This window comes from Melanaphis sacchari, unplaced genomic scaffold (genome assembly GCF_002803265.2).
Source record: "Melanaphis sacchari strain LSU unplaced genomic scaffold, SCAv2.0 Contig10_pilon_pilon, whole genome shotgun sequence".
Lineage (NCBI taxonomy): Eukaryota > Metazoa > Arthropoda > Insecta > Hemiptera > Aphididae > Melanaphis > Melanaphis sacchari.
In genome coordinates this window covers 2479224-2506494 of record NW_020270420.1, presented here as the reverse complement: position 1 = coordinate 2506494, position 27271 = coordinate 2479224, and the positions used below count along the sequence as shown (strand labels likewise).

The 27271-nt window shown below is 25.0% G+C and overlaps 2 protein-coding genes across 5 annotated transcripts; both read left to right on the top strand.

Moving 5' to 3' along the window:
* Positions 1–3311: 3311 nt before the first annotated feature.
* LOC112603494 (zinc finger protein 330 homolog) lies at positions 3312–8348 on the top strand. The gene is made up of 8 exons (XM_025352073.1): positions 3312–3456; positions 3528–3673; positions 5719–5738; positions 6251–6401; positions 6466–6697; positions 7184–7351; positions 7975–8088; positions 8168–8348. The coding sequence occupies exons 2-8, from the start codon at positions 3554–3556 to the stop codon at positions 8290–8292; spliced, it is 930 nt and encodes a 309-aa protein (XP_025207858.1). The 5' UTR covers positions 3312–3456; positions 3528–3553; the 3' UTR covers positions 8293–8348.
* A 1661-nt stretch (positions 8349–10009) lies between these two features.
* LOC112603501 (probable phospholipid-transporting ATPase IIB) lies at positions 10010–26927 on the top strand. 4 transcript variants are annotated; one of them, XM_025352088.1, is made up of 19 exons: positions 10010–10543; positions 10630–10805; positions 21559–21703; positions 21766–21879; positions 21939–22106; positions 22181–22423; positions 22491–22676; positions 22750–22871; positions 22940–23162; positions 23231–23418; positions 23513–23618; positions 23693–24031; positions 24104–24274; positions 24332–24520; positions 24591–24780; positions 24862–25102; positions 25391–25557; positions 25629–25832; positions 26567–26927. In XM_025352088.1, exons 1-19 carry the CDS (start codon positions 10535–10537, stop codon positions 26698–26700), a joined length of 3315 nt encoding a protein of 1104 aa, XP_025207873.1. In that variant the 5' UTR covers positions 10010–10534; the 3' UTR covers positions 26701–26927. The 4 variants fall into 4 exon arrangements, with proteins under 4 accessions (XP_025207873.1, XP_025207876.1, XP_025207875.1 ...); XM_025352091.1 differs by lacking the exon at positions 10010–10543 and adding an exon at positions 19450–19518 and having other exon boundaries at positions 10729–10805; XM_025352090.1 differs by lacking the exons at positions 10010–10543; positions 10630–10805 and adding exons at positions 14820–15285; positions 19450–19518.
* The last annotated feature ends 344 nt before the right edge of the window (positions 26928–27271 follow it).

The window sequence follows — 27271 nt, the reverse complement described above, 5'->3', positions numbered from 1 at the left end:
AAAAGTAATACTAAAATAAATATCTATACCCTATATGCTTAATCTTTCACTATAAAATTATATTATAAAATACTAACAAGCAGTAAAAGCAACGTTTAAATTTATTGAAAAAATGTAGTCAAATATATTGTTAAATATTTAAATACTGAAATACCAGTTTAATACACAATTGGAAAAAAAAATTTTAATTTGAAATTAGAATTCAATAAAAAAAAACGCGTGTTAAGTTGGTCGTGCATTGTAAATAATCGTATTTATAATCAATAAATACTAAAAAAATATGAAATCCGTATAATATATACCTACTATCTCTAAATAAGAAAAGAATCCCGAATTCAATTAGGTGTTAGGTATATCAATCTAATGCGACGAAAATTATATCCTACTAATCAACAATCACAGTCATGTCAAAGATTTCTATTTAGGAACTTATAAATTATTATTTATTTCATACTTGTTGTTAAATGTTTAAAGCTAATATTTTCAGTCTCCAGAAACTATTCGCGCTAAACGACTAATGATAGATAGACGATAGTGAAAAGCCCTGATGAAATATACATTAAAATAACACATTTCATTGGTTTCTTAATAGATTTTAAGGTCTAATTTAGAAAAATAGATATTCAATCATTAAATATATGATAATATCCAAACATATATCTATAGAACGTCATAATTTTATTCGTAAAAATATACAAGAATAGATATTTATCCTTCTTAATGATTATTATACCCTAAACGATCTTCAAACCTTACACAACATAGTAAATAACGTAAATTATTTGACGGCGTTTATATATTGGTTCTGATTTACTTTTATTATATTTAAATAATTAATTTCTAAATATTTAAAACAGAAATAGTTATATAACATAAAATGTAACTGTTATTCTTAGAAATGTTTTAAACATTCACATTATATTCCTATTATTAGTAGGTACATTGTGTAAGGTTCACACATTAGTAAATGTAATTTTAAATTCATTTACTCATTTGCATTCCAACAAAATTTGTCAATAACAGTGGGTATTATAGCAAAAAAAACGATTTGACAAAGATTATTACATGTGCAAAGTTCGATATATTTTTTTAACAAGTGTATAAGAGTATACCATACTACAACATTCAAAATATAACACGGCAATTATTCAAAATATATTGCCCATACATGCATAATTTTTGTCATATTCGCATTATGTTGTATACTCGTATGTTTCTACGTAAAAGTACCTACACACCGACATAACAATGACAGCATTTGACTTACAACTATTTTTTTGTGTTCCAACTTAAAACTATCATATTGTATACAGCGAAATAATATACTCTACAATATATAGGCGATATACGATTCAATATAATACTATATCCTGTTTTAAATGTTTGTTTGAACGATCTCATTCTGTATAGATAAAATAACAATTTATTTACATACAGTGTTGTAACATTTATTATTACATGATTGACAGCTATTGGCATTTGGCATTCATTTGTTTTAAATGTAACTTTGATAGTATGTCTACCTATAATTATGAATTACATAGGATATTCATAACAATATACACTATTCTGAAACATTGTGATGCAACATTCAACTATATAATGAAAAATGTCAACTATATTATTTACTTTTATAGTTAAATTCGTTTTATTAGTCGATGTTATAAGAATAGGATTAAAACGAATAATTTATTTTTTGTTATTTGTGTTATACTTTCAATAGACAATAAGTAATAAAAACATTCACTAGTCATTACTACACTTAGAATCTAATTGTCAACAAATGTTCCATGTCTGCGGAACTTTAGTTTAAAAATAAGTGTTGTTATTATAATATACCTATAGGTAAAAATTCTAAACAATAAATTTGAATTTTATGTAATTATGATGTATACTTAGGTATAGGAATACCAGAAACGCTAATAGACAAAACTTTCAGTGGTCGAAGGGTAATACTAAGCTCCAAAATTATCATTATTATAAATTAATATAAATATATTAACCTATAATAAAAAAACAAAACATTTTATTTAGTAATAATAGCAATAAGGATAACAATAATAACATAATATGTATATAGTATCATTTTTGGGTAAAAGTTTAAATACCAAATTTGGATTTACTAAGTAAATGATCTAAATTTATCCATACAGCTCCTATGACATTATACGTTTTTGTTTAATAACTTTTCACGAAAATTAATTTGAAATTTGAAAAAAAATTATCACTGTAAATGTATTTATGATTTATATTTCATAAGATTCATAAGAACTAAAAAGTGTAAGTGTAGATCATTTAAAAAAAATAATATACTGTCATGTACACATTGAATAATCCCAATTCAAAATTTTTACTGTTTTGTAAGTATAAAAAAAACGAATTGATTGAAATAACCTAGGTATGTCATTATTTTATAAAAGCTTATTGATCTATTTAAAAATTCTATTAATATTAATATATTATATAAAATATTTAATTTATACAATTTAAAAGTTATGAGTTATAATTATTATTATAGCTGCCAGCAGTTAAATAAAATTGTCCAATTTTAAAGTAATTAAATATTAGGTACCTATATTGGGCACTATCACTATCTTATTATTGTTATCCGTTGCACAACAATTATACATATTATAATAAATTTCATTTATTCTGTGGTATTATTATTTTAATAACATATTAAGAAGATGCTTCACCCGAATTTGTTGTCTCCGCCTTATAAATACGTAACACAGTAAATCTACGCTCAGTAGCTCACAATCAGCTTCGTTAGCTTTAATATTAAAGTGAATCAAAATGTTATAACACATTAACACTTAATAGTAAGAATTTTATCTGTGTAATGCGTTTATAAGTAAGTTTTTTTACGATAATTCTGTTTTTAAGCGAGCTAATAACATTTTTCGTATAAAAACAATGATATAAATATTATAAATTAAATTTTGTCTGGAGTAAATCGTACCTATACGTCAACGATTCTTAACCTGTGGACTGTGGTCCGCGGCCCCCTGGGGGTCCGTGATATTCATGTCGGGGGTCCCTGGCAGCCTAAACATAACATACGTCAATACATAACGTATTGTAAAAGAAAAGTATTCAAAAAAAATTGGTAAGGGGGTCCATGATTTCCAAAAATCTTTGATTAGGGGTCTGCGATCCACAAAAGGTTAAGAACCGCAACTCGCAAGTGATATACGTCATTATTATCAAACTACATTATATATTAAGTTGCCAACCTGTTATTTATTCTCATTTAATATCAAAAAATAATCTTTGATAGATAATGTTATCAATTTTTTTATGAACTCGCGAGTGCTGACTGCCAACTGACATTGTGTGAGTCGTGTGACAGTTTTATGGATTATTGGTGTGGCATTTAATATTTATAGTTTTATTTTAAGGTCTTGGTACAAGACACGTGTATTTACTACTTACATAATTTAAATAATAATTCAGGTATTACAGTTTAATAATATCTTTAATATTTATTTGTTCGCATGTATTAAAAAATAAAATATTATAAATAGGTGTACGTCTTATACTTACAATAAATATGCCTAAAAAAAAAACGGGACAGAGAAAGAAGGCAGAAAAGATGAGGCTTCGACAAAAAGGAATTAGATCAGCAAAGGACAACTTGTCTTTGGCTAAACACCCTTGCAATGCATCAATGGTAAATAAATTAAACTTTATTAAATTATGTTATAAAGAAAATTTTAATGATAAGTATTGTATAGTTAAAATAAAAAATGTAATATTAATAGATTATACTAAACGAAGATACATAATTTTAGTTTAATTAATTTAATTAAAGTTGTATGCTATTCATGATAATTTAAAATAATCTGTTGGTATTTATCTTATTTTAATGTTAATTTTTTTTTCTTCAAATCATTAAGATATAAAATGTATGTAAATATATTGTACTTATTGTTTTATAGTACACTTCCTTGGGTTTTATACCTCATATTTCCTAGAAATACATATTATGTACCTACAACTTTCATAAATTTCAATCATTTCATTTATATTTTATTCTATGAATTATCTTTCTTACAGTCATACGTTTTATTATTATTATAAATACATTTTGTGTTATTATTTAAGTTTCCAAAATAATCATAAAGATAAATTATTTTTATAATAAACATTATCTCAAGACCAAAATAGATTATTAACATTTTAAATTATAAAATGAATAAAGACAATATTGAATTTTTGTGTTATTTCTACTTTTTTATAATTTTATTATATTTTAGGTAGGTAGTTAATTATGCCATTTATATTTTAAAATTTTATTTAATGTATAGAAATTTTAACAAATCTCATTTAATCAACTGGTTTTACTATATGTTTTTATCTGGAATCTTTAATCAAATTTAGCTAGTATAATTATAAAAACTATCAATATAATAGATTTAAATACATTTTTTTCTTATTAATCTAAATATGTGGTTCTTAATGGATGTGTCGTGACACACTAGTGTGTTACTATTACCGTAGTGTGTGTCGTCAAAATATCACAAGTTTAAACTGTTCATTTTTGAATATAAAATTTTATGGAAAAGAACACTCATTGTAAATATTAAATACAACATTAAAATCTAAATTTTATATGTCTGAATTAAATTGATTCATTTTGGATTTCTTTGTAAATCAAATACGCCGAAGTGAGTAAAAAAATAATTGTAGATTTTGCTTCCTTTTTCAAAATCATACATGTATAAATCAACATTTTTTTAACATTAGAAATAACAAAAATGCTTAAAGATATTGAAACTGAATTACGCGTAAGTTTGTCAACCATTCGCCCATGAATCAAAGACTTATGTTCTGATGAACTAAGTTCATCAATCATAAGTATCATACTAATTTCCTTTGTATACTGTTTTTTATAGTACTTTTTTTAAATACTTTTTTTGAACCGTTTAAATTTTAATTAAGTAATTATAATTTTTTTTTTTTTATTCAAATGCTAACATATAAATGTATTCATTTACAAAGGTATATAATTTTTACTTTTTCAAAAATCCATTACTGATCATAAGTGTGTCACCATTTATGTATAACCAAATTAAGTAGGGTGCCGTCATACAAAAAAAGTTGAAAACAACTGAATTTTAAACAATATAGCTGTTATCCTAAGTCAATATTTTTTACATCTTTATTAGTATTGTTACATTAAATAGAATTTATTTTATTAGTCTAATTACTATAGTTCTGTTCACGTGAAGTTAATCCGTATGACTGCAAATATGTGGTTAAGTTTATGCAATAAATCCTCCCTTACATATGTTACTGACTATGAGAATCGGTATCAAATATCACTACACTACAAGATATTATATATGTTATGAACTATGTTATTACATCATTTTTATGATCCTATACTTTATTCAAGCTAAGTTTGAACCACTTTTACACTTAAAGATTGCAGCATGGGTTGCTATCTGACTCCCTCTAAGCTCATGTTATGCATTCTATTATTAGTTAACTCTCTTTGGCTGCAGGTGTTATTTATTGGTGTCTGTAATTATGTTTGCAGTGAGAGTTGTCTAGTGGTGATATGGTGAGTTTTTGTTGGTTGAGTGTTTCAATTTTAACCTGAATAAAGTATAGACTCAGTATACATGACTAAAAATGGGTAAATTCAACTTGAATAAAATATATATAATTATATTAAATTTAAAAATTTTAATATCAAATTTTTATTTTCAGGAATGTGACAAATGCAAGAAGTAAGTTTTACAAATAGATATTCATTTTTAATAGCATATATCTTAACACAGTGGTTCCTAACTAATTTACCATGGAAGACTAGTTTTCTACAAACTATCCCGGTATCTAGAATTTTTTATAAAATACCCAAGGAATGTTTTAAACACGAAAAAGATTGAGAACCACTGCTTTAACATATAAATATTTAAAAAAAACCTTAATGTAACTTTAACTGTGGTAAAATATATAATAATTCTTATTATTCATAAACAATATATAAGTAATCAATGCTATATGATTCTTTATTTAAAAATAATATATGGTTTATATTTTTTAATTTGTATTGAATTTAACTGTGAAACAATTAATAATTATATAGCTTTTATATCTCTCTTTCTTTCTTTTTTTTTTTATTATATTTAATGAAAATAAAAATTGTTTTTATACACTTTAATTTAATACTATATTATGATTAAAATATATCAATTAAAAATTTTAATCTTATTATTGAGTTAATTTATTTTTACTTTAGGAAACAAAAAAATCGGGCTTTTTGTTATTTTTGTCAAAATTTACAGCGTTTACCTCAGTGTGCTAGTTGTGGTAAAATAAAATGTCTTATGAAGTCAGGAGATTGTGTTGTTAAACACCCTGGTGTCTATACAACAGGAATGGGTTTAGTGGTATGAATAATATTAATACAATAGATAAAATTATTTTTATTATAATTATAAATTCAATATTTAGGGTGCAATATGTGATTTTTGTGAAGCGTGGGTATGTCATGGTCGAAAATGTCTGACAACTCATGCCTGTGTTTGTCCCCTACAAGATGCAAATTGTGCTGAATGTGAACGTGGAACATGGGATCATGGTGGTCGTATATTTATGTGCTCATATTGTTCAGCATATCTTTGTGAAGATGATCAATTTGAGCACCAAGCTTCATGTCAAGTTTTAGAATCAGAAAATTATAAATGTAATGGTTATAATTAAAATATTAAATGATTCATTAAGTGTATGCCGTACATCAGTAAGTTGTTAGTTAAAAGTTGAACTTGTTGGTATGACTAATAAAAACACCCCTACATTTTGACTATAAAAGAGGAATTTTGACAGTATGATATCATTGTTATGTATTCAGTGATACGCAAAAAAATAAAACAATATTGCACTGTAAAGTTCTCTTCTTTTTATGTTGAAAATTTGATTTCTTACCATAACTATAGCCTTTTAAGTTCTTTTTAGCAAAAAATAGGTTTTGTATGTAATTTCATTATTAAGCAACAATTACTTAAGGTATCAATTATAAATTATTTTAAATTAGTATTTAAAATTTTAAAACTCTTTGAGTTGCTTTAATTTTTATAGTGGCAATCTTAATGAATTATTTTCTTTAAATAAAATTTAAAACATTAAAACAAATGTTTATTAATTCATATTTATATTTTAAAATTAATTTCAGGTCAATCATGCAATAAATTAGGACAGTATAGTTGCTTGAGATGTAAGGTGTGTTTCTGCGATGAACACATTCGATGTAAACGTTTCAAGTATTCTGAAAAAGATAGGAATTATCCATGTCCTAAGTGTTCTTATCCAACAGCTGAAGTCAGTGATCTTTCATTATCTTGTAAGTATACTAATATCCATTTTGATTTCATTATATAATATATATATGAATACTTCAAGTTCAAATGCTTACGATATTCGATATTCACCTGTAAAATAATCTAAGTACTTTTTTCAAAAGTATTTTATATACTTATACTTGATTACTTTACAAAATTTAACCTAAATTTATTTGAACTATATCTATTAAAAAATTAATAATATTTATTCTCTTAATTATTAATTTTATAATTTGTAATATTATTATTAATTATTAATGCTTATAAATATTAATTAAGTATAAATATAAATTAATTTTTACTGTTTGTGATATTTTTTAAATGTTGTTCATAATAAAGTATTAATTTAATTTATCATGAGAAAATATAAGTTCAGCTTTAAAAAGTTATGGACCTAAATTTGTTTTTTGGGGCAAAAAGAAAGAGTTTGAGTGAGGAAGAATTATAATTTTTGAAAAAGCCTTTTTTTCTTATTTCTATTATAATACTTTTTTGAGTGCTTATTATTAAGTTTTTTTTTTTTTTTTGATAAATTAAAATGCTATTAATTCCAAACCTATTTTATGTTATCATTTATTTTTCTTTCTATTGCGTGAAACATAATATTAACTATTTTTATTTATAGCTCGTAATCACAAATATGGCCGACAAGCATATGAAGAAGGTGATGATGATGATGATTCGTATGGTTATGGAGCTGGTAGTTCTGGAGCAAACTATGGATATACTTATGATGAAGGTATTTGATTTTAAAAGATTAATGTTAACAATATTATTTATTCACAACAATAATATATTTTAAAACTTTATTTTAATAGCTGAATATAGTGATGATGATGATGACGACGATGATTATTCTTCAGAAGATGATGATGATGATGATGACGACGACGACAATAATGATGAAGATGAAGATGATGACAAAGCAAAAATAAAAAAATAAATTATTGTTATAAATCTAAATAGTATTTTTATAAAAATATATTATTTGTCAATTTATTAATTCAATCTTATTATTTTTTAATCTAATCATTTTAGATTAGATAGTCTGTGTAGTCTGTTGTCTAAGCTATGGACTATGTTTTCTTTTCACAATCACTTGACACATGAGTGTTGGATAATTTTTTTGATCAGGGTGAATTCTCCAAGTGTAATGATTTTAACTGACATATTAATTATATTTATAATATAAATTAGCCATTACTAAACAAAAATCTTATGCTGTTATAAAAACTATATTATTTCAAAGTATATTTTTTTTAATTACAATTTTTTTTTAAATATGAATCAATACATTAATTTATTATTATGTCAATAATTATTTTTAGTCTTACAATAAACCAATTATTTAGATAAATAACACTTTGAAGTTTATATTAACAATACTAAATAGTAATTTATATTAAAATCAAATAATATGATGTTAACATGATACTTTATACTTTATAGATCATAGAAAAAGATTCAACTACTATGGAATTAATAATTATTTTTGTCAGTAGTATACTAGTGTCATAGAATAATATAGTTATTCTGTGGTAGTGTAGTTTAAACTTGAAACATGCCATCATGATATTACTCATCAAAATGTTTTTACATTACCTTTATAAAGTAAAAATATAATTTGTTATGATATTAGAATATTGTATAGTGTATACTGTATACACTTCAACAGATTTTATCAGTTTGATTTTAGATTATAAGTGGAGCAATGAATATATTGATTTTACAAAAATGTGTTTTGTATGTGTGTTCAACAATTAGAATTTTATTTTTTATTTTGAGGGTGATTGTGAATAACAAACTTGATCTAGTTTAAAGAGGTCAAAATGAAAATTTCTCAGTACTTTTTATATTATCAGGAAAAAACAAAAAATTAAGGGAAAATAGGAATTTTTATTTAAAACTAATTTTCTTGTTTAAATAACTGTTTTATAATCATGGTTGCCTTAAAACATTAAATTTAATCTTTATTTAGTTTAATGTGGTCTGTAGTAGCAACAGTTGTCAAAGTAAAAAAACTTTTTAATAAATACAAATGTATTATAAATGTATCATACATATTATACTGTTTTACACAGTACCGTCAGTACCTAATTATAGCATTTGTACAAGTATAATTTATAATATTAATATTTAAAAAATGTAAGAGTGCCAATTTTCTAATAATTGTTTTTTAATATTTTATTTTATTATTAATATACATAGAAAACTTAATTATTTGAATTAATGACTAATAACTTAAATCGAAAAAACATGTGAAATATAATATACTTAGTGATAACTGATAATATAGACTGACGTACAGTTTTTTGTGTATAATGATATATTATCATTGAATTAAAATTTAATACACCTATATAAGTGTCTTACTCGATATCCTAATATTCCTAATGTACAGAAGAGCAGTAACCACTTAAAATTTGCCTACTTTTTTTTAGTAGTACATTATAGTAGATAATATTTACTATAGAACATCAATTTACATTGACAGTATTTTAATTTTCAAAAATTAAAAGTTTATAATTACTAAATATTAATTAAAATACAATACTCAGTAGTTACTTAAAAGTTTAAAATTTATAATAAATAATAATATTTAATATTTTAAATTTTAATAGTTTTTAATCTTCCACAATTTTGAACCTACAGCTGATTTTCTGGTTGATTCATTGGTTGTTGCAAACTTGCAGCAGACTGTAGGCTGCAGCGGCGCAGGTATGAAAAATAGAAAAAGCAGCGGGCTGTCTATTTCAGTTCCTGGTTATGCGAAAAACATCAGTAGGTATGAAGGTAGTAACATTTTTCCGGCCGGTCGATTAGAGTAAATAATACAAATGTATATAAATAAAAATGTTCAATAACATATTTGAGTTTAGCAGCTTAACTTGATATCCCTAATCAGATATCTAACATTGAAGCCGTATAATATATATATTATCGAATTTTTATTTTGTTTTCTGACTTACGTGCTCTGAGTTTGACTATTTGACATTTGTAATAAATGAAAATAATCAAAATACTGAACGATAGTTTTCCATTGTAATTTTTTTCAAATTTATATTTTATTGTACTCGATCTATATCAAACATCTCCCGTCTAATGGATAGCCGGCATTACATTTATTGAAGTATACATTAAAATGTTTATTTCTATTTTCGACAAATTTACAACATTGTACTTAAATGAAACGAGTGAGTATATTGAAACCATATATTTTCAAGTCCTCTGGTATTACCATCTCTAGTTTAAATCCTAATTTGTGTCTGGTGCGATTTAGGTGAAAAAAAGTCTGCAGACAGAGAGTATTCCATTGTTATTAAGCCAAGCGGAGAGACAGTTCGATGGAGATGACTCTGATTGCTTTCTGTCCAGTGATGACATGACGCCATTTAAAAAACATAACGTCTACTACAAAAGCAGATGGGCTAGGGTCTCTTCGCTCCTGTTTTGTGGGTAAGTATTTTATAAATTACAATACTAGCGATAAAATGAACATTGGTGGATTTTTATGAGTGTTTTGCAGTGTGTTTAATTTGGCTTGGAAATATACTAACTTTACTGTCAATCTAATGAGTGTATTTTATTATAATATATAAATATATGTAGGGTATATAAAATTATAAAAGCTCATATAAATACAATATTCTAAATATTTAATGGGTAAGTTATATTTATAAATTTCAAAAATAATAAGCGATTTATGAATAAATACATTTTACGTGATTTATAAATTATCTGTAAACTCAATTTATGTCACTGATTAGTGATTTTTAATAAAAAATAGTAAATTTTAAATAAAAACAGTGTACTAATTAAAACATACACTATACAGTAGTAGTAACTAGTAAATAGTAACATTTATTAAAGTAATAAACATTATTAAATCTATGATTTATGAGTAACATCATTAGAAATGCCTAAACGTAGAATAGAATAAATAGTATAGTAATATAGAAATTATTAAGTAAACTTTTCCTTGTGACTTCTAGATTTATAGATTTAACCGTTCAGGATATTAAAAAATAAATTAAATAGTATTCTAAAATACCAAAATTTGATAGCACAACCATATATTTATAATAACTTATTTCAGAATAGTTTTAAGTACTTATTTACATGTTTACTCTTAATGGTTAAAAAATAATAACAGTGTTATAATTATCGTGGTTCACTATAAACTATATATAATGGGAACCATGGACTAATATATTTATATATTATATTTAAGTACAAAATTATCAAGTATATTATCTTGGTTTGTAAAGGCCAATGAGAACAATTTATTGATTATTCGCATGTCTTATAACTCATTATACTTGTTAATTTTATTGTTATCAATATGAAAATGTTTACAAATAACTGAAGTTTGAAACATCCTAAAATCCACTTCATTAAGAACCAAAAAAATTATCTTAATTCTCAATCATTCAATTATACCACAGTTATCTATTCAAGTAGTTAACTATGAGTAATATTAAATATTAACCATGATCCATATTGTTAGATACACCATACTTAAATACTTGTATTTGTTAATTATTTGTTTGACCATTTTGAAAGTTTCAATTATTTTATTAATGTAACCTGTTAATAAAAACTCCATAAAAAATATTATTGTGTGTTATTTATTCATATTTATAAAGTTATAAAAGTAATAATATATTTAGACTTATAGTTGTTTAATTGTAATAATATTATAACTTAATGTTGTATATAATTAAACATATTGGTATTGTTAAGAAACATTTTCTTGAACTTTTCTTATCATATTTCTTTTTGAATAATAATGTATTAGATTAAATATATGTATTTAAGTAATTAAGTTCCTAAAACAAAGATAATTTAAACTCAGCTTACATGTTATGTTGTAATTTAAAAAATCAAAATAATCTGAGCACACTTAAAATAATGTTTCTTATAATAACATAATTTACACCTTCTGTTTCATTTGAATAATTTAATTGAGACAATAATTCTAAGTTTTATTAAAAATCACTGAACATGTGTTGCATGCATACTTTCAGCAATCGGCTATTTAATTGAATAATAAAATAATACAAATTTATCAACAAATATTAGGATTTTATTAAGATTGAACAAAGTATAAGTTTTGAAGAGTAAGATAGTGGTTAAGGGGCTGAAGGTTCTCAGGTTTTAATGGTTATGGTGCATCTGATATTACTGCTCTCTGGGCTTCCTTATAAATGGAATCTGTTCCTTGATATGACAGCCCACGTCCTTGCATTTTGTAGGTATCCTTGGAGTTGTTTTGATATTTGTTATTGTAAAAGAACAATCTCCAGGATGTATTTTACTCCTAATTGCCGACATTTTCCAGTGCAATTTCTTGTTGCATGAAGGTGATCCAACAATGCAGTTGCACCTGAATTGCTGACACATGCAATGAGTTTATTACCATAATATACTCTGATATTTTGTAACCCGCGACACCTCCCCACAAAAAAAAAAAGGTTTATGTCTGCAAAACAGAAAATTTTACTATTCTACTTATGTGTTTACAAAATTTTTCCATTACACTAGTATATTAACATTAATAAAAGTGTTATTAACATAATTTTTAAATCAATTAAGAAATTGTGTTAGCACAATATTTAAAAATAAAATTTTCACCTCTGCAATTAAAATATTCTTGTAAATAATATAATTAAAGTTATTACACATATATGTTACAATAATTGTAATTTATATATTTTCATTTATGATAATTAAGTATTTGAGTTTATTCAAAGGATTCTGTATTATCTCTATATATTATTTCTATAGTTATTTCTGCATAATGATTTCCATTTCAGTTGTTACATTTTATTGTTGGTCTATTATTTGGTTGAAAACTTTTATTATAAGTGTTATATTGCAAAAAATTATCATTATTTTTATAATCTGAACAATTGTTTCTATACCTATAATTTTCTCTTAGAATTGCACTCTACTTCTTCAGCTTTTGCCAATTATTTAGCTATCTCTTAGGTTTTGCATTACGCTTTTACTATCGTCTTTATAGGATTTTTAACCCTTTTATAAAAATTAATAAAGTTTGTTCTTTAATATCTCATGAATTACTTTTGCTCCTGTGTCCTCTTTATTAAGAGTACTCGTACATAATGTACGATATAATTTTTCTACTCTATGTCAATATTCATTTACATCTTCATTATTACGCATTCTAATAGAATTCAATTATATCTGCAAACTAGATGTTGTGGTTAAATCCTCAAAAGCATCTGTTAAGTAACTTTAATTTAAATCCATTTAGTTACATTTAAAAATGTTATCATTTCTAAAGCCCTACCATTTAGTCTAGTAGTAATATATTTAACTAACATTGGTGCACATTTTTCTTCAACTAAGTTAACTGTCGTCTGTCATATCACATGTATTTATAAATGGATAAATATCATCTTCTCCCGTACACAAGGGTATCAATTTAAATGTGTCCTCTAATTTCATAGTAACCATTTTTTACAACATGATCTCCTTTGGAACGTTGATGGTAGATGCACAAAATTATCCGTAACCTTACTACATATAACATATAACTTTTTTACTGTCTAAGCTTAAACTTCTATTTAAGCTGGGCTTTAAACTCAGGCTAGGGGTAGGTCTGGGGCATCCACTTGGACTTCTAATCAGGCTTCCTAAATCAATTAACTGTTGGGTCTTGTGTAATAATTCTAATTCTGAAATATCTTCAGATGTGTTTTTGACGGATTAGCTAATTCCAAAAAAAATGTACCTGGTTTTTTATTATTCATAAAATGCCTTCTTTACCCATTTACTTTGTTTTTTAATTCTTGATAATTTAATCACAATAAATATGCTCTTTAATTAACAATAATCATTCTCATAAATAATAATCTTAAAAAATATGCCTTTATAATAAATAACAATGATAATCTCAACAAAAATTATACGCAATGCTCGTCTATTCATGGACTATGATCTCGATTTATTAACGACATAAGTCATAACGAATCATTCTTAAACATAAATCATGAGACGTAAATACTTATTAATCTATTAATTATTAACTATTAAGTAATCAATACTGAATATTAACTTTTGAATTCTGATTTCTGATTCAAGTTTGTTCAGTTTGTCGACGTCGAGTTATACTCTACTAACTTCTAAACGTAGTCAGTACTGTCAGTAGTACAGTACTCAGTACTAACTACTAGAGTTGCGACTGGTGATAGTACTGATAGTAGACGAATTTTTTTTATCACAGTAACGACGATATTAATCATGGAAGAACCGGCGACGTTGATAATGCAGTGTTGTAACGCGTTTATGCCATGAATTGAACCTTGACATTCGCGCGCGTTGATAATATTGACTCGTTGTGGCCCGTTCGATGATTCGCCTGCGCTGAAGAACGAGAACGGGATCGTGCCTGTAGTTCTGTCGCTGCCGCCACGTCCTATTGCCTCTCCACCTCTCTTTCCACCCATCCTAACCACTCGTCGGTCGTCACTGCTATGCTGCGGTTCAGCGCTTGCTTCAGTGTTCAGTGACCATTTGAGTCATCTGATTTGTAGTTGAGTACGTACACGGCCGTTATTCCATCCGTATCATATCTACGTCATTCTTTGTGAACACTTTGTACGTGAACTAAAAAATAAATAAATATCTGTGACGTAAAAAACCAATTGCAATATTTTTCTCATCGTCCAATACCCATACGATCTCATATTATTATATTTTCTTTCGTGCGCTGCGTAAAACTTTGTGTTGGCCGCTGCCGTCTATAACAGGCGCAATCGCAGAATTATGTGATTGATTTTATGGATTCGCCCGCCGGTGCAGGTGTCTGTTTGGTGGAAATGAACTCGTCTTCGTCCACGACCACTTTAACCGTCAAAGAGGACATTCCGCTTTTGAACAAGCCTCGGGAAACCAACAACGTCTTCAACAGGTTTGATACAAACACCTCTCCCTGCCACCCACCTATCTAATATTGCCCGTTGTTCATACTTCATAGTGCGTAATTATAAATGATAATGATAATAATTAATATCTGTTTTCCAAATCCTTATTTTATAAATCATTCAGTTCAATTAATAAATTTTTTGTAAGTTCCTTATTTGTTGATCTCTTATTTGTATCAACCTGAATAGTTATGTTTTAAAATTATCTACATGTCAGGAAAAACGTTTATACAGTTCACAGTCCCTTATGGTTTTTACAACAATTATAAATTCTAATATTACTTATTGGCTTTGCTTTTCATCTTGGAGGTAGCTCCACTATTCAATTTTGATAATTTAGGTGTTATACTCTCACAAAAATTAGTATCTATGATAATATTTTTCTTTACCTATTTATTCTGTCTAGTCTAAGTTTATTTAAATTTATTTAATATCTAAGCCTTAAAATATACTATCTAATAATTTTTTATCGGTGTTATTAAAAACTTAAAATTAATTTTTGATTACATTGTTATGTAATTTTTCTTAAATAGATAATTTTTATATCTTATCTAGATTTTCATTTATTATACCTACATATTTATTTTCATACCTAATTAATTGGCCATATGTTCAAACTAATGATATGTATAATATATTGTTCAAAAAATAAAATTGTACCTATCTACCCGGATATTATTTATACCTATAATAATTTGAGGTAAAGTATTATAAAATAACATTACTTACTATGTATGTATTGTAGGAGATATGAAAGAATTTAATAATTGTTTGTTCTTATTTACCTTCCTATTAGTATTTTTATCAATATAATATTTTTAAATAATGTATAGATTTTCTTTAAATTTTACTGGTTATTATTTAATGCAGAAATTATTTTTTATAAACTTCAGTAATGCTAATATGTATCTACTGTCTGTTAAACAGTTAAATATCTTATTATATTTAGACATTTGTGTGAAAGTAGATAGGGGCATGAATAAACTACAGTTAATTTTTTTTTCATATTCTCTGCATTTTTAACGCTGTGGGTATCCTGGAATTAACAGTAACATTACTTCACATGGCAAATCTTTTTAAACTATTAGGCTAATGTAAATTAACTATGAAACATCAAATTATTTAACTTATGCTTTAATGATTAAAACAGATGAATGAAATTTGATACAAGTTTTAAATCTTTTATTAGTTTAAACAAAAAAATCTTCCAAATCTGGAAGTCACTTATTAATTATTGGAATTATTGAAAGAGTTATAGGGTTTATAGGTACATACTAATAATTAGTATGTACCTATAAACTAATATATATATTACTAACCGTTCCATATTTTAGTATCTAAATCACCTATAGTGATTTAAAAAAAATTACTTTCCACTTTTTGACTACTAGACTGACATCAGTCATTATAGTTTTAATATTGAATTCTTTTTTTCCCTTTATACTTTGTTAATCATAATATTAATTATGTCCTCAGAATAGTCACATATTTGTCTTCATATTTTGAATTTCTGTTTGTGAAGCACATATTTTAGACTAAAACTAAGAAAATTAAATCTAGATTAATCTAGAGATATAGATATACAATTTAAAATGTTGTATCTACCTATAAATCTATGACGTTACTTTTGACATAAGCATGTTAAGTCTTTATTCTTAATAATAATGTTAAATTAATTTTATAGTTTGATACTTAAGTCCACTAAATGTGTTGATTTGTAAAATATTTATAAAATTAATCAATAAACAGTAATATTTTGCCTATTTTATACTACCTATATATTTTTAAGCAAATTATAATAGTTAAATATTTTATAAAATTAAATGTTCAAATCCTATTTTATAGATTTTTTTATTTTTACATTTGAAAAATTATCAAATAGTTCAGTCATACTTAAAATAAGTTAATGTATGTACAATGTATGTGTAATATGTACCTACATATTTAATATTATTACTTATAAGTATGCAGTGTATTATAGATTAATCCATATAGGTAACATTAAATTTAAATTTATCAAATCTTAATGTTACATAGATATAATCATTTTAATATATTATATAAACATCTATCTTTTATAACTATTTCAACAAATTTAATTGTTTTTCTTCTTATCTACTAATTATTTAAATCTTATTTCCCACACATATTTTTAGATACATTTTTACAAGCTTTTATAGAACAAAAATCAAAATAGGTTCTTATTTTTGTTATTTTATTATACAGCATACGTTGTACAATATAATATTTTATGATTATAATATGGGTATCAAGAAAATAGTAACATTATAGATTTGTAGGTACTTATCTTAATAAAATTTACTTTATGTATAATATTCAGTAGTACACAGCATTCTAGAGCATTAATATAGGAACCATATTTTTAACTAATGATTATAGGAATAATATTTAGAAAACACTTCAAATTAATTATTCAATTATTGAATTTTAACTTGATAGTAAGTTTTGAATTAGTTTTACTGAATATTATAAGTATATTTTAATTAGTGTATTATTATTGATAATAGGGATTGTTGTATAATCAGTTTAAAATTCATATTAAAATGTAGGAAAAATTTCAAATATACAATATGAATAAAAAAGTTTAAAAATATATTTGTTTTTCTCTAGTTGTACATAGTGTACACGAGAGTAGATAATAATTACAAAGAAAAAATTTCATTTGATCAGAATTTAAGTATAAAAACTATATATATATATATAATAGTGAGAGAGAATTATGTTTAAATTAGAAAATGATTTAAAATAATAATAGTCACATTATAATACATTAAATAATAAATAAAAGTTAATAATTGCCTTGAGCGCATGGACAATGGCATTGGGACTTTTTGGTGCTTTCGGGTAGTTACTATTGTTCTTTATAAAGGTTGTGCTACCAAGACCATTTTTTGTATATTGTTCAATTTATTCTTGAATATAATGAAGTTTAGTAAACATTAGATATTTGGCAAAATGTATAAAGCCGTAAAACCAATATCAGGACATAGTACTTGCATCTCTGTCTTACTTACATAGTAAAAATAAGAATTAATTTTACTTTGTCATTTTTAATATTAGAGTGAATTGATCTATTATCAATTTTATAATATGTTTACTATGTAGTAATAAGTTTTTTTTTATATTTTGATTTTGAAACAAGTTGTAAGCATTTTAAAATGTACAAAATATTTATAATTTTAAAATACTCATAACTTGCTTTTAAATTAAGGTATAAAAAAAAAAACTCATGAATCACCCTAGATAATATTCTTGTCTTAAAATTTAATAATAGATCAATTCTCTCTTACATAGTCATAATAATAAAAGATTTAAACTGATTCTTCATAACGTACAATTTGCCATGATGGTTAAGCAAAGACAACATACTGTTACGTCCTTTTAATAGAAATTAGAAACATTTAAAACATATATTTATAATAACTTGGTGTGCGTATATATATCAATAATAAATGTCAATTATAAATATTCATAATTTATGCCTAGAGATAATCATATTTTTATTATTCCTACCAGACTGGTTGAAAAAATCATTAAGGCACTTATGAACATAGATGTAAATATTAAAATAAGGAATAAAATATTATAATGACATTTTATTTTATTTACATAATCTTTTTCTTTTACATTTAAATACATTTGATGATGATATTTATTCTTTGGTTTTATAAAGTTTTAATTTTAGCTCTTAAAATATTTATTTTTTTTTTTGAGTGACCCTGCAAATTTTGTTGCATGTTTCTTTTACCTGGTTAAATTTTATAAATTAGTCAACTTGGTATTTATTATAAAATATAAATAATAAAGTTATGCCGCATGAGTTATATATATTTTATTATTGTGTGTTTTCTTATTCCAAAAGAGACCTCATCCAAGTGCTTGATATTCAACTTTTTAAAATCCACAATATTATGGTTTTAATATTAAACTTATTTTTATTAAGTTAAAAGAATTTTTAGGTTAATTATTGGGGTTTTTTTTTTTAAATAAATATTACAAAATCACTGAAAATCCATTAAATTAATTTTGTTTTTCCATTTTATTTTAAAAGTATGACAAAAGTACCCAAGCCATTATAGTGCTTTGACAAGTTTGTCGTATTTCATGGAGTTTGTGTCCTATTATTTCAGATTGTGACACATTCTCCTGCCTGTTTATATTTTTACAGTCATGACAGAAGAGAAAAAAAGTAAATTAAGGTAGGATCCCAATTTGGTTTTTTTTTTACTAATATAATATTATAATAGCCTAACTATAAATTTTAAGTTAGGTATGTCAAGACCTAGCTGGGCTAACAAATATCAAAAAGGGTGAGCAAATTCTAAAAATATTTCTTTTATTGTTGAAATTTATGTTTAAATTTATTACCCATTTAGATAAATTTTATTTTTAAATATTCTTTAACAGTATAGTTTGCATTTTTTTTAAACCATCATTATTTAATAAGAACCTTTATTTCTTTTAGATGGGATGTAATATAAAAGTTGAATTATAGATTGATATATGTATTCAAAATATGTGCTAGGTATTTATACTGTTTTATAATAGTATAATTTGTAGATTAAAATTATTGTACATATTCTTAATAAATAAATTTTATAAACATTTCCTTTCATTTTATGATTATTAAATTTAAATACATTATCTATTTTATAATTTATAAAAATTATCAAACTGTTGTTTCTCTACCTATTTATTAAATTGAAATATATATCCATATTTTTTTTGTAATGTTTAATTATAAACATAAAAATGTTTGCGTTTTAGACAGTTTAAATTTTAATTAGTTTAAAAAAAAAATTATAGCTCACCCTTTTTTAATTATTTTGTTTTGTAGTCGGCTGTTTAAGGTTAGGTGAACCTAACCTAATCTCATATTAAACACGACTAACACCAAGACTTACATATATTATGTTAAATTTAAATTTTAAAAAGAAAAATTGCTATACTGAAATACATTTTTTACTTCATGTTATTAATTTAATTTTATAATTGAAGTGATAGCGTGTTTTTGACTATAACACATCGAGCTTATAGATAATTAATGTATTAGAATATAGTAATTTGTTTTTAATATCTATATAAATATATTTGCTTATTTTGTATTAAACCTCCACTTATTTGAGTGTATTTAATTAATTGCTTAGCTTTTATGTAATTTAGCTTCTTGCATGTATTGTATTTAATATGGGCAATTTTACATTAATTTCATAATAAAATACATGAAGATTTAAAAATGATAATGATAAATAGGACTAGCAACAAAATACTTAAAAACGTATGATACATAAAAATACATTTGACCTATTTGGATTTACTAGAATTTTACAGTTAAAAGAGCATTTACTTAATGAATCAATGTTTTAAGTTAGTAATGAATATTTGTGCATACTTATATTTTATATCTATTTATTTATTTTTGGTTTTACTGTATTAAATAATATTCAAGATGATATTTGTGACTGAATTTTTCTTGTATTATATTTATGTAAAATAAATATTTTGTCTTACTTCAATTTTTAATTTTTTAAGTTTAAAAAAAATAAATAAAACAAAACAATTTTGGAAATTTTCAATAGATTTTTATTGGGATTACTAAATGTGATAATAATTGGTCATTTTTCATTATCAGTTATTTAATCAATGTTAATTTTAAGCTATTATTAATTATGATGTTTTTGACATAATTTATATTTTTATATCTATTTTATTTTATAAACCATCTAAAATTGCATTAGACCAAAGTAATATTTTCTTATAGTTAAAAGCAATTATATCATTAATTTATATTTTTGTAGTCAATCAACTTATATATCTTGGTTTAATTTAAAAATCAATATTTTTTATCCATTGTGACTCATAATTTTAAAAGAAATTTAATTATCACTTTTTTCTCATCATAGAGAATGGATTTTGAGCTCATTTAATTTAAATTTCAGTATAATTTTATAAAGTGGACCAAAAAATTATTATCAAAGAACAAATCCAATACATGAATACTTACAATTACCTAGCTACAATATTATCAAACTTTTTGAAAGTATTAGAAACCTTAACAAATAACTAGTATCATTAATTAACAACTTAACTAGATAGTAAAATATTGACCAGTTATTATCATCAATGCCTGAATGATCGTCTTAGACTGTAAAATATGTTAATTGAAATGTGTATGGATATTATTATTTAATTAAATGTATGCAACGTAGAGTATTGTTAGATATACATTTTTTTAACAGATTTTGTCAATGGGTTTGGCAAAAATGTTTCCGCAAGAAGGAACTTACTTCGCGAACTATTGTCATTGGAAAACAAAGTACCGAAAAGTATTCTCCAAATGTCATTCGCAATCAAAAGTACACTATAATCACATTCCTCCCAAAGGTTTGAAACTATACTTGAATATTGACTTATCAATTAAAATAATAATTAAAATATATTTCCAGGTTCTCTATCAACAGTTCAAATTCTTTTTGAATCTTTATTTTCTTCTAATGGCTATGAGTCAATTTGTACCTGAACTACGATTAGGATATCTCTACACATATTGGGGACCACTGGTATTTAAAATTTAAAAAAAAAATTATCAATTCTTAATTAATGTTATTTAATGTTATAGATATTTGTATTGGCTGTCACATTATTTCGTGAAGGTGTTGATGATATTCGAAGATGGCAACGAGATGAAGAAGTAAACTCTCAAAAATACAAACGTCTAATACGTGGTAAAGATCACAATATTGGTACTGAGTATGTATCATCATCTAAACTCAAAGTTGGAGACTTAGTAAGTTTTGTTATCATTAATTATTTTAAAATATAGTTAAAAATGTGTTAAGATTTATTAAATTTAATCATTAGGTACTGGTAGAAAAAGATCAAAGAGTCCCAGCTGATATGGTGTTATTAAGAACTACTGAGAAATCCGGTGCTTGTTTTGTACGAACTGATCAAATGGATGGTGAAACTGATTGGAAATTACGCCTGGCTATTGGAGATACTCAAAAATTAGATTGTGATGCGCGTTTGTTTGATATTACGGCTACTATTTTTGCAGAAAAACCTCAAAGAGATATTCACAGTTTCATAGGAACATTTAGAAGAGTAAAAGAAAGAATTTATTATTCTATTATTATTTTAAATCATTAATTATTTATAATTTATTATTTAGCAAGATAATGGGGAAGAAGTGAGTCTTGATGTAGAAAATACATTATGGGCTAATTGTGTTGTAGCTAATGGTTCAGCACTTGGTGCTGTTGTTTATACTGGTGCTGAAACCAGATCTGTTATGAATAATTCTCAGCCTCGAAGTAAAGTTGGACTCTTAGATATTGAAATTAATCAGTTAACAAAGGTAGTGTTAGGATTTTGTTTATGTACATTGTTAATTTTTTTTTTTTTTAATTTTTTTTCAAATTACATTTCAGCTTCTATTTTGTGCTGTAGTTGGTCTAGCCTTCGTAATGATGTGCTTAAAAGGTTTCAGTGGTCCGTGGTATCGTTACATGTTCCGATTTGTATTACTATTTTCCTACATTATACCAATCAGGTTAATTTATAAAACTTTATTTATATGAAGAAAAATAATTATTTATCTGTCTTTTTTGTATTATTTAGTTTGAGGGTAAATTTGGATATGGGTAAAGCATTCTATTCTTGGTCTATGCAAAGAGATGAAGAAATGCCAGATACTGTAGTTAGATGTACGACAATTCCAGAAGAACTGGGACGAATATCATACTTATTTTCAGATAAAACTGGGACACTTACTCAAAATTCAATGGTATTTAAACGACTTCATTTAGGAACTGTTTCTTATGGTGCTGAGTCTTTTGATCAGGTAAGATAAATTTATTTACACTTCTATAAATAATTTTTATTTATATATCATATTAACAATTGTTGTAGGTTGCTGAACAACTAAAAATGACCTTCTGTGGAGCAGTTGAGCCTACGCATAATCGTAATTTGTCTCAGGGATCTACATCATTTAAAATAAGACGTTCTGAGCAAACTCGTCTTCACGATGCTGTTAAAGCTATAGCACTGTGTCATAATGTGACTCCAGTTATTGAGAATAATGTACAAGGCAATATGTTAGTTTTTATATAGTATTTGATAAATAATTGAAATTAATGTTACATTAAAAATATATGTATATATATATATATGTTTAATGTTTGATTTTAGTACTGATAGTCCTGTAGAACTCAGATCTGAAGCTGATCAGCACTATATTAAAGAAAGTCTACTTTCTCGTTCACAGTGTACCTATCAAGCTTCTAGTCCTGACGAGGTATACAGTTATATTTGTTTATATTTTAAAATGTCATAATTTAAAAAAAAAAAATTGTTTTATAATTGTCACAGATTGCTTTAGTAAAATGGACTGAAGATGTAGGCTTGGCTGTAATCAAGAGAGATTTGACATCACTTAAATTACGTACATCTGCTGGAGATATACTTAATTATACAATATTACAAATGTTTCCATTCACATCAGAAACTAAACGCATGGGAATAATTGTTAAAGATGTAGCTTCTGGAGATATAACATTCTATTTAAAAGGAGCAGATGTAGTTATGTCATCTATCGTTCAATATACAGACTGGTTGGAAGAAGAATGTGGAAATATGGCACGAGAAGGTTTACGTACATTGGTTGTAGCTCGAAAAAATTTAACTGAAGAACAGTATTTAGAATTTGAAGTAACTATTGTTTATCTATAATCCAAAATTATGATTTGAATACTAAATGTTATGTTTTATTTATTTGTTCAGTCTCGTTTAAATTCAGCAAGGTTAGCTGTGACAGGTCGTGCTCAACGAGTAGCAACCGTTGTAGACACTCTAGAACGTGAAATGGAGTTATTGTGTGTAACAGGAGTGGAAGATAAACTTCAAGTTAATGTTCGTAGAACTTTAGAACTCTTGGGCAATGCTGGAATTAAAGTAAGAGAAATTTTAATAAAATATAATCTCATACTATATAAATTTACGCCTTATTAGATATGGATGTTAACTGGAGATAAGCAAGAAACAGCCACTTGTATTGCTAAAAGTTCTCGTCTTGTTTCAAGAACTCAGGAATTATTTATTTTTAATCCAGTGCATACAAGAACTGAAGCACATCAGCAATTAAATGCATTTAGGAAAAAACAAGATTGCGCTCTTGTCATTACTGGAGATTCATTAGAAGTATATTTAATGATAAGAAATTCATAATTTTATTTTCATGCTTTATGTTAACTTCTATTTTTATTTTAAGATATGTCTACAATATTATCAAACAGAATTATTAGATGTTGCCTGCCGTAGTCCAGCTGTAATTTGCTGTCGATGTTCTCCAACCCAAAAAGCACAAATTGTCACTCTTATTAAAGCACATACTGGAAAAAGAACTGCTGCTGTTGGTGATGGAGGAAATGATGTTTCAATGATTCAGGCAGCTGACACTGGTATAAATTAATTTGTTAATAATTATTCAGTGTTAAAATTTATTATAAGCAGAGATTAAACACTTATATTTTTAATTTTAGGCATTGGTATTGCTGGAGTAGAAGGTCGACAAGCATCTTTAGCTGCAGACTTTTCAGTACCACAATTTTCACACCTTTCAAGACTACTTATGGTACATGGTCGATATAGTTATAAAAGATCTGCCTCACTTAGCCAATTTGTCATCCATAGAGGTCTTATTATATCTACTATGCAAGCAATATTTTCGGCTGTATTTTATTTCTCATCAGTAACACTGTATCAAGGGTTCCTTATGATTGGGTAAGATTGAAATTTTATAGGACTTAATTTTGAGTTATGCATGTTACACCATGTGTAAGACAAAATTCTTTATAGTTACTAAAAGTAGTTAGAAATTATACTGTAAAATTATTAATTACTATGAATAAAAAATTGAAATTTGTTAAATATATTTAAATAAAAATGGCAAAGCTTCTGAACTCAAGGTTTGATTCTATACTAAAAAGTGTTTAATACTAAATATAGGTTCTGCAATTGTAAGTTAATTACCTATAAGAATCTATTAATTAACTAACTTATTTATTTCAGGTATGCAACGCTGTACACAATGTTCCCTGTATTTTCTTTAGTACTTGATAAGGATGTATTGTCTAAAATTGCATTAACTTACCCTGAACTTTACAAAGAACTGAGTAAAGGGCGGTCATTATCATATAAAACATTTTTCATTTGGGTTTTAATAAGCATTTATCAAGGTAAACCTAAATTTAATATATACATAAAATACTTGAATACAATTTCACAAACTTTTTCTGTATTTTGGTAGGTGGTGTAATAATGTACGGAGCATTATTTCTATTTGAAGATGAATTTATTCACATTGTTGCCATCAGTTTCACTGCTTTAATTCTCACTGAACTAATCATGGTTGCATTGACAGTGCGCACTTGGCACTATTTAATGCTATTGGCTGAACTTTTTAGTTTAGCTGTTTATATTTTATCATTAATCTTACTTAAAGATTATTTTGGTTAGTATATATTATTTTTAATAACTTAAAATAAATACTGATAAATTTACTTATAAGTCTTCAAAGTTCCTAAAAAATCACATTACATAGGAAATATGGACTACATAAAAAAAACATAAATAATATATATTTTTAAATGTAACAATTGATTTACTTAAAAATTAGGATCTGTTAGCATTATAAATGTTCAAATCTGCATAATTTTCATACAAATTAGGTTAAATGTACTCTAGCTAATTTTCCTAAACACCAGCAAAATTTCTAGATCACCAATTTTATATAAAATTTTCTAAAAATTAATTTAAGTTATAACAAAAGAATAGTGTTTATATCAGACTTTTTAAACATATACAGATTGAAACCAGAACAGTAACTAAAATGCAGTTACTGTGCATGGTTATTTAACAATTACAAAAATAGCATTAAATTAAAAACTATATATTCCAATCAAATTCATTTAAATTGTATTTTTTATAAATATATAATAGATAATGAATTATTTCATTAAACGATATTTAAAATTATACAAGTTTATCAAAATAAAAATTGAGTTATCACTAAAGAATGTATTAGTGAATGTAATACTAGTACTTTTGTATACAAATAAAATTATTACATCCTAACCAGTCAAATACTTTACTAAAAAACATTATAATGGAACTTTTTTGTAATAAGCAAAAATTTAACTTTCATTTTATTACTAACAGTACTATTTTTTGTTTTTTTTTTTTTAGATTCTCATTTCATTCAAACCGAATCATTCCTATGGAAAGTCACTGTGATTACACTGGTCAGCTGTTTACCATTATACATTCTAAAATTCTTAAGGAAAAAATTTTCACCACCGAGTTATTCTAAACTATCGTGAGCTATACTTGTTTTGAAAGTTGAAAGTAGTATAAATGGAATTATGATTGAAAAAATTAAATATAATTGATGTATTAATATGGATCTTTAGTCTCGCTATCGGCTTCACGATTATTCAACTAATCATTATAAATATACCATTATAATATAACAAGCACAATTTGTATCAAATAGATTGAATACAACCATACAAACGCTTAAAATGTATATTTTAATTAAGTATATTTTTTTGTTGCAAAATTATGGTATTATCATCTTCAAAAATATTCTACTTATTGTCATGTTATTTTTCTGGCTTAAATTATATCATTTATGTTAATTTTAGTGTTATCTTACTAAATTTTAATGATTATCTTATTCATAAGTATCATAAAAGATTTTTAATGATTCAACTATTGAACTGTATAATTCATATATTTACCCTTGCCCGTACCACATTTTAAATGATTTGAAAATCAACAATTTTAAATATAAATTTGATCGTTTGAATTATAATAAATTTAATGCAGGGTCTGTGTACTGCAGTTTATATAAATTATCTTAAATTGTATTTAGATCAATATTAATGTATG

What these genes read in the sequence shown, in the direction of transcription:
- LOC112603494 (XM_025352073.1), top strand. Translation starts at nt 3,554, where the DNA reads ATGCCTAAAAAAAAAACGGGACAGAGAAAGAAGGCAGAAAAGATGAGG. An exon ending in ACCCTTGCAATGCATCAATG is followed by an intron (nt 3,674 to 5,718) that starts GTAAATAAATTA and finishes TTTTATTTTCAG; the next exon opens with GAATGTGACAAATGCAAGAA. An exon ending in CAACAGGAATGGGTTTAGTG is followed by an intron (nt 6,402 to 6,465) that starts GTATGAATAATA and finishes TTCAATATTTAG; the next exon opens with GGTGCAATATGTGATTTTTG.
- LOC112603501 (XM_025352088.1), top strand. An exon ending in AACTCAAAGTTGGAGACTTA is followed by an intron (nt 22,107 to 22,180) that starts GTAAGTTTTGTT and finishes TTTAATCATTAG; the next exon opens with GTACTGGTAGAAAAAGATCA. An exon ending in CTTACTTAAAGATTATTTTG is followed by an intron (nt 25,833 to 26,566) that starts GTTAGTATATAT and finishes TTTTTTTTTTAG; the next exon opens with ATTCTCATTTCATTCAAACC.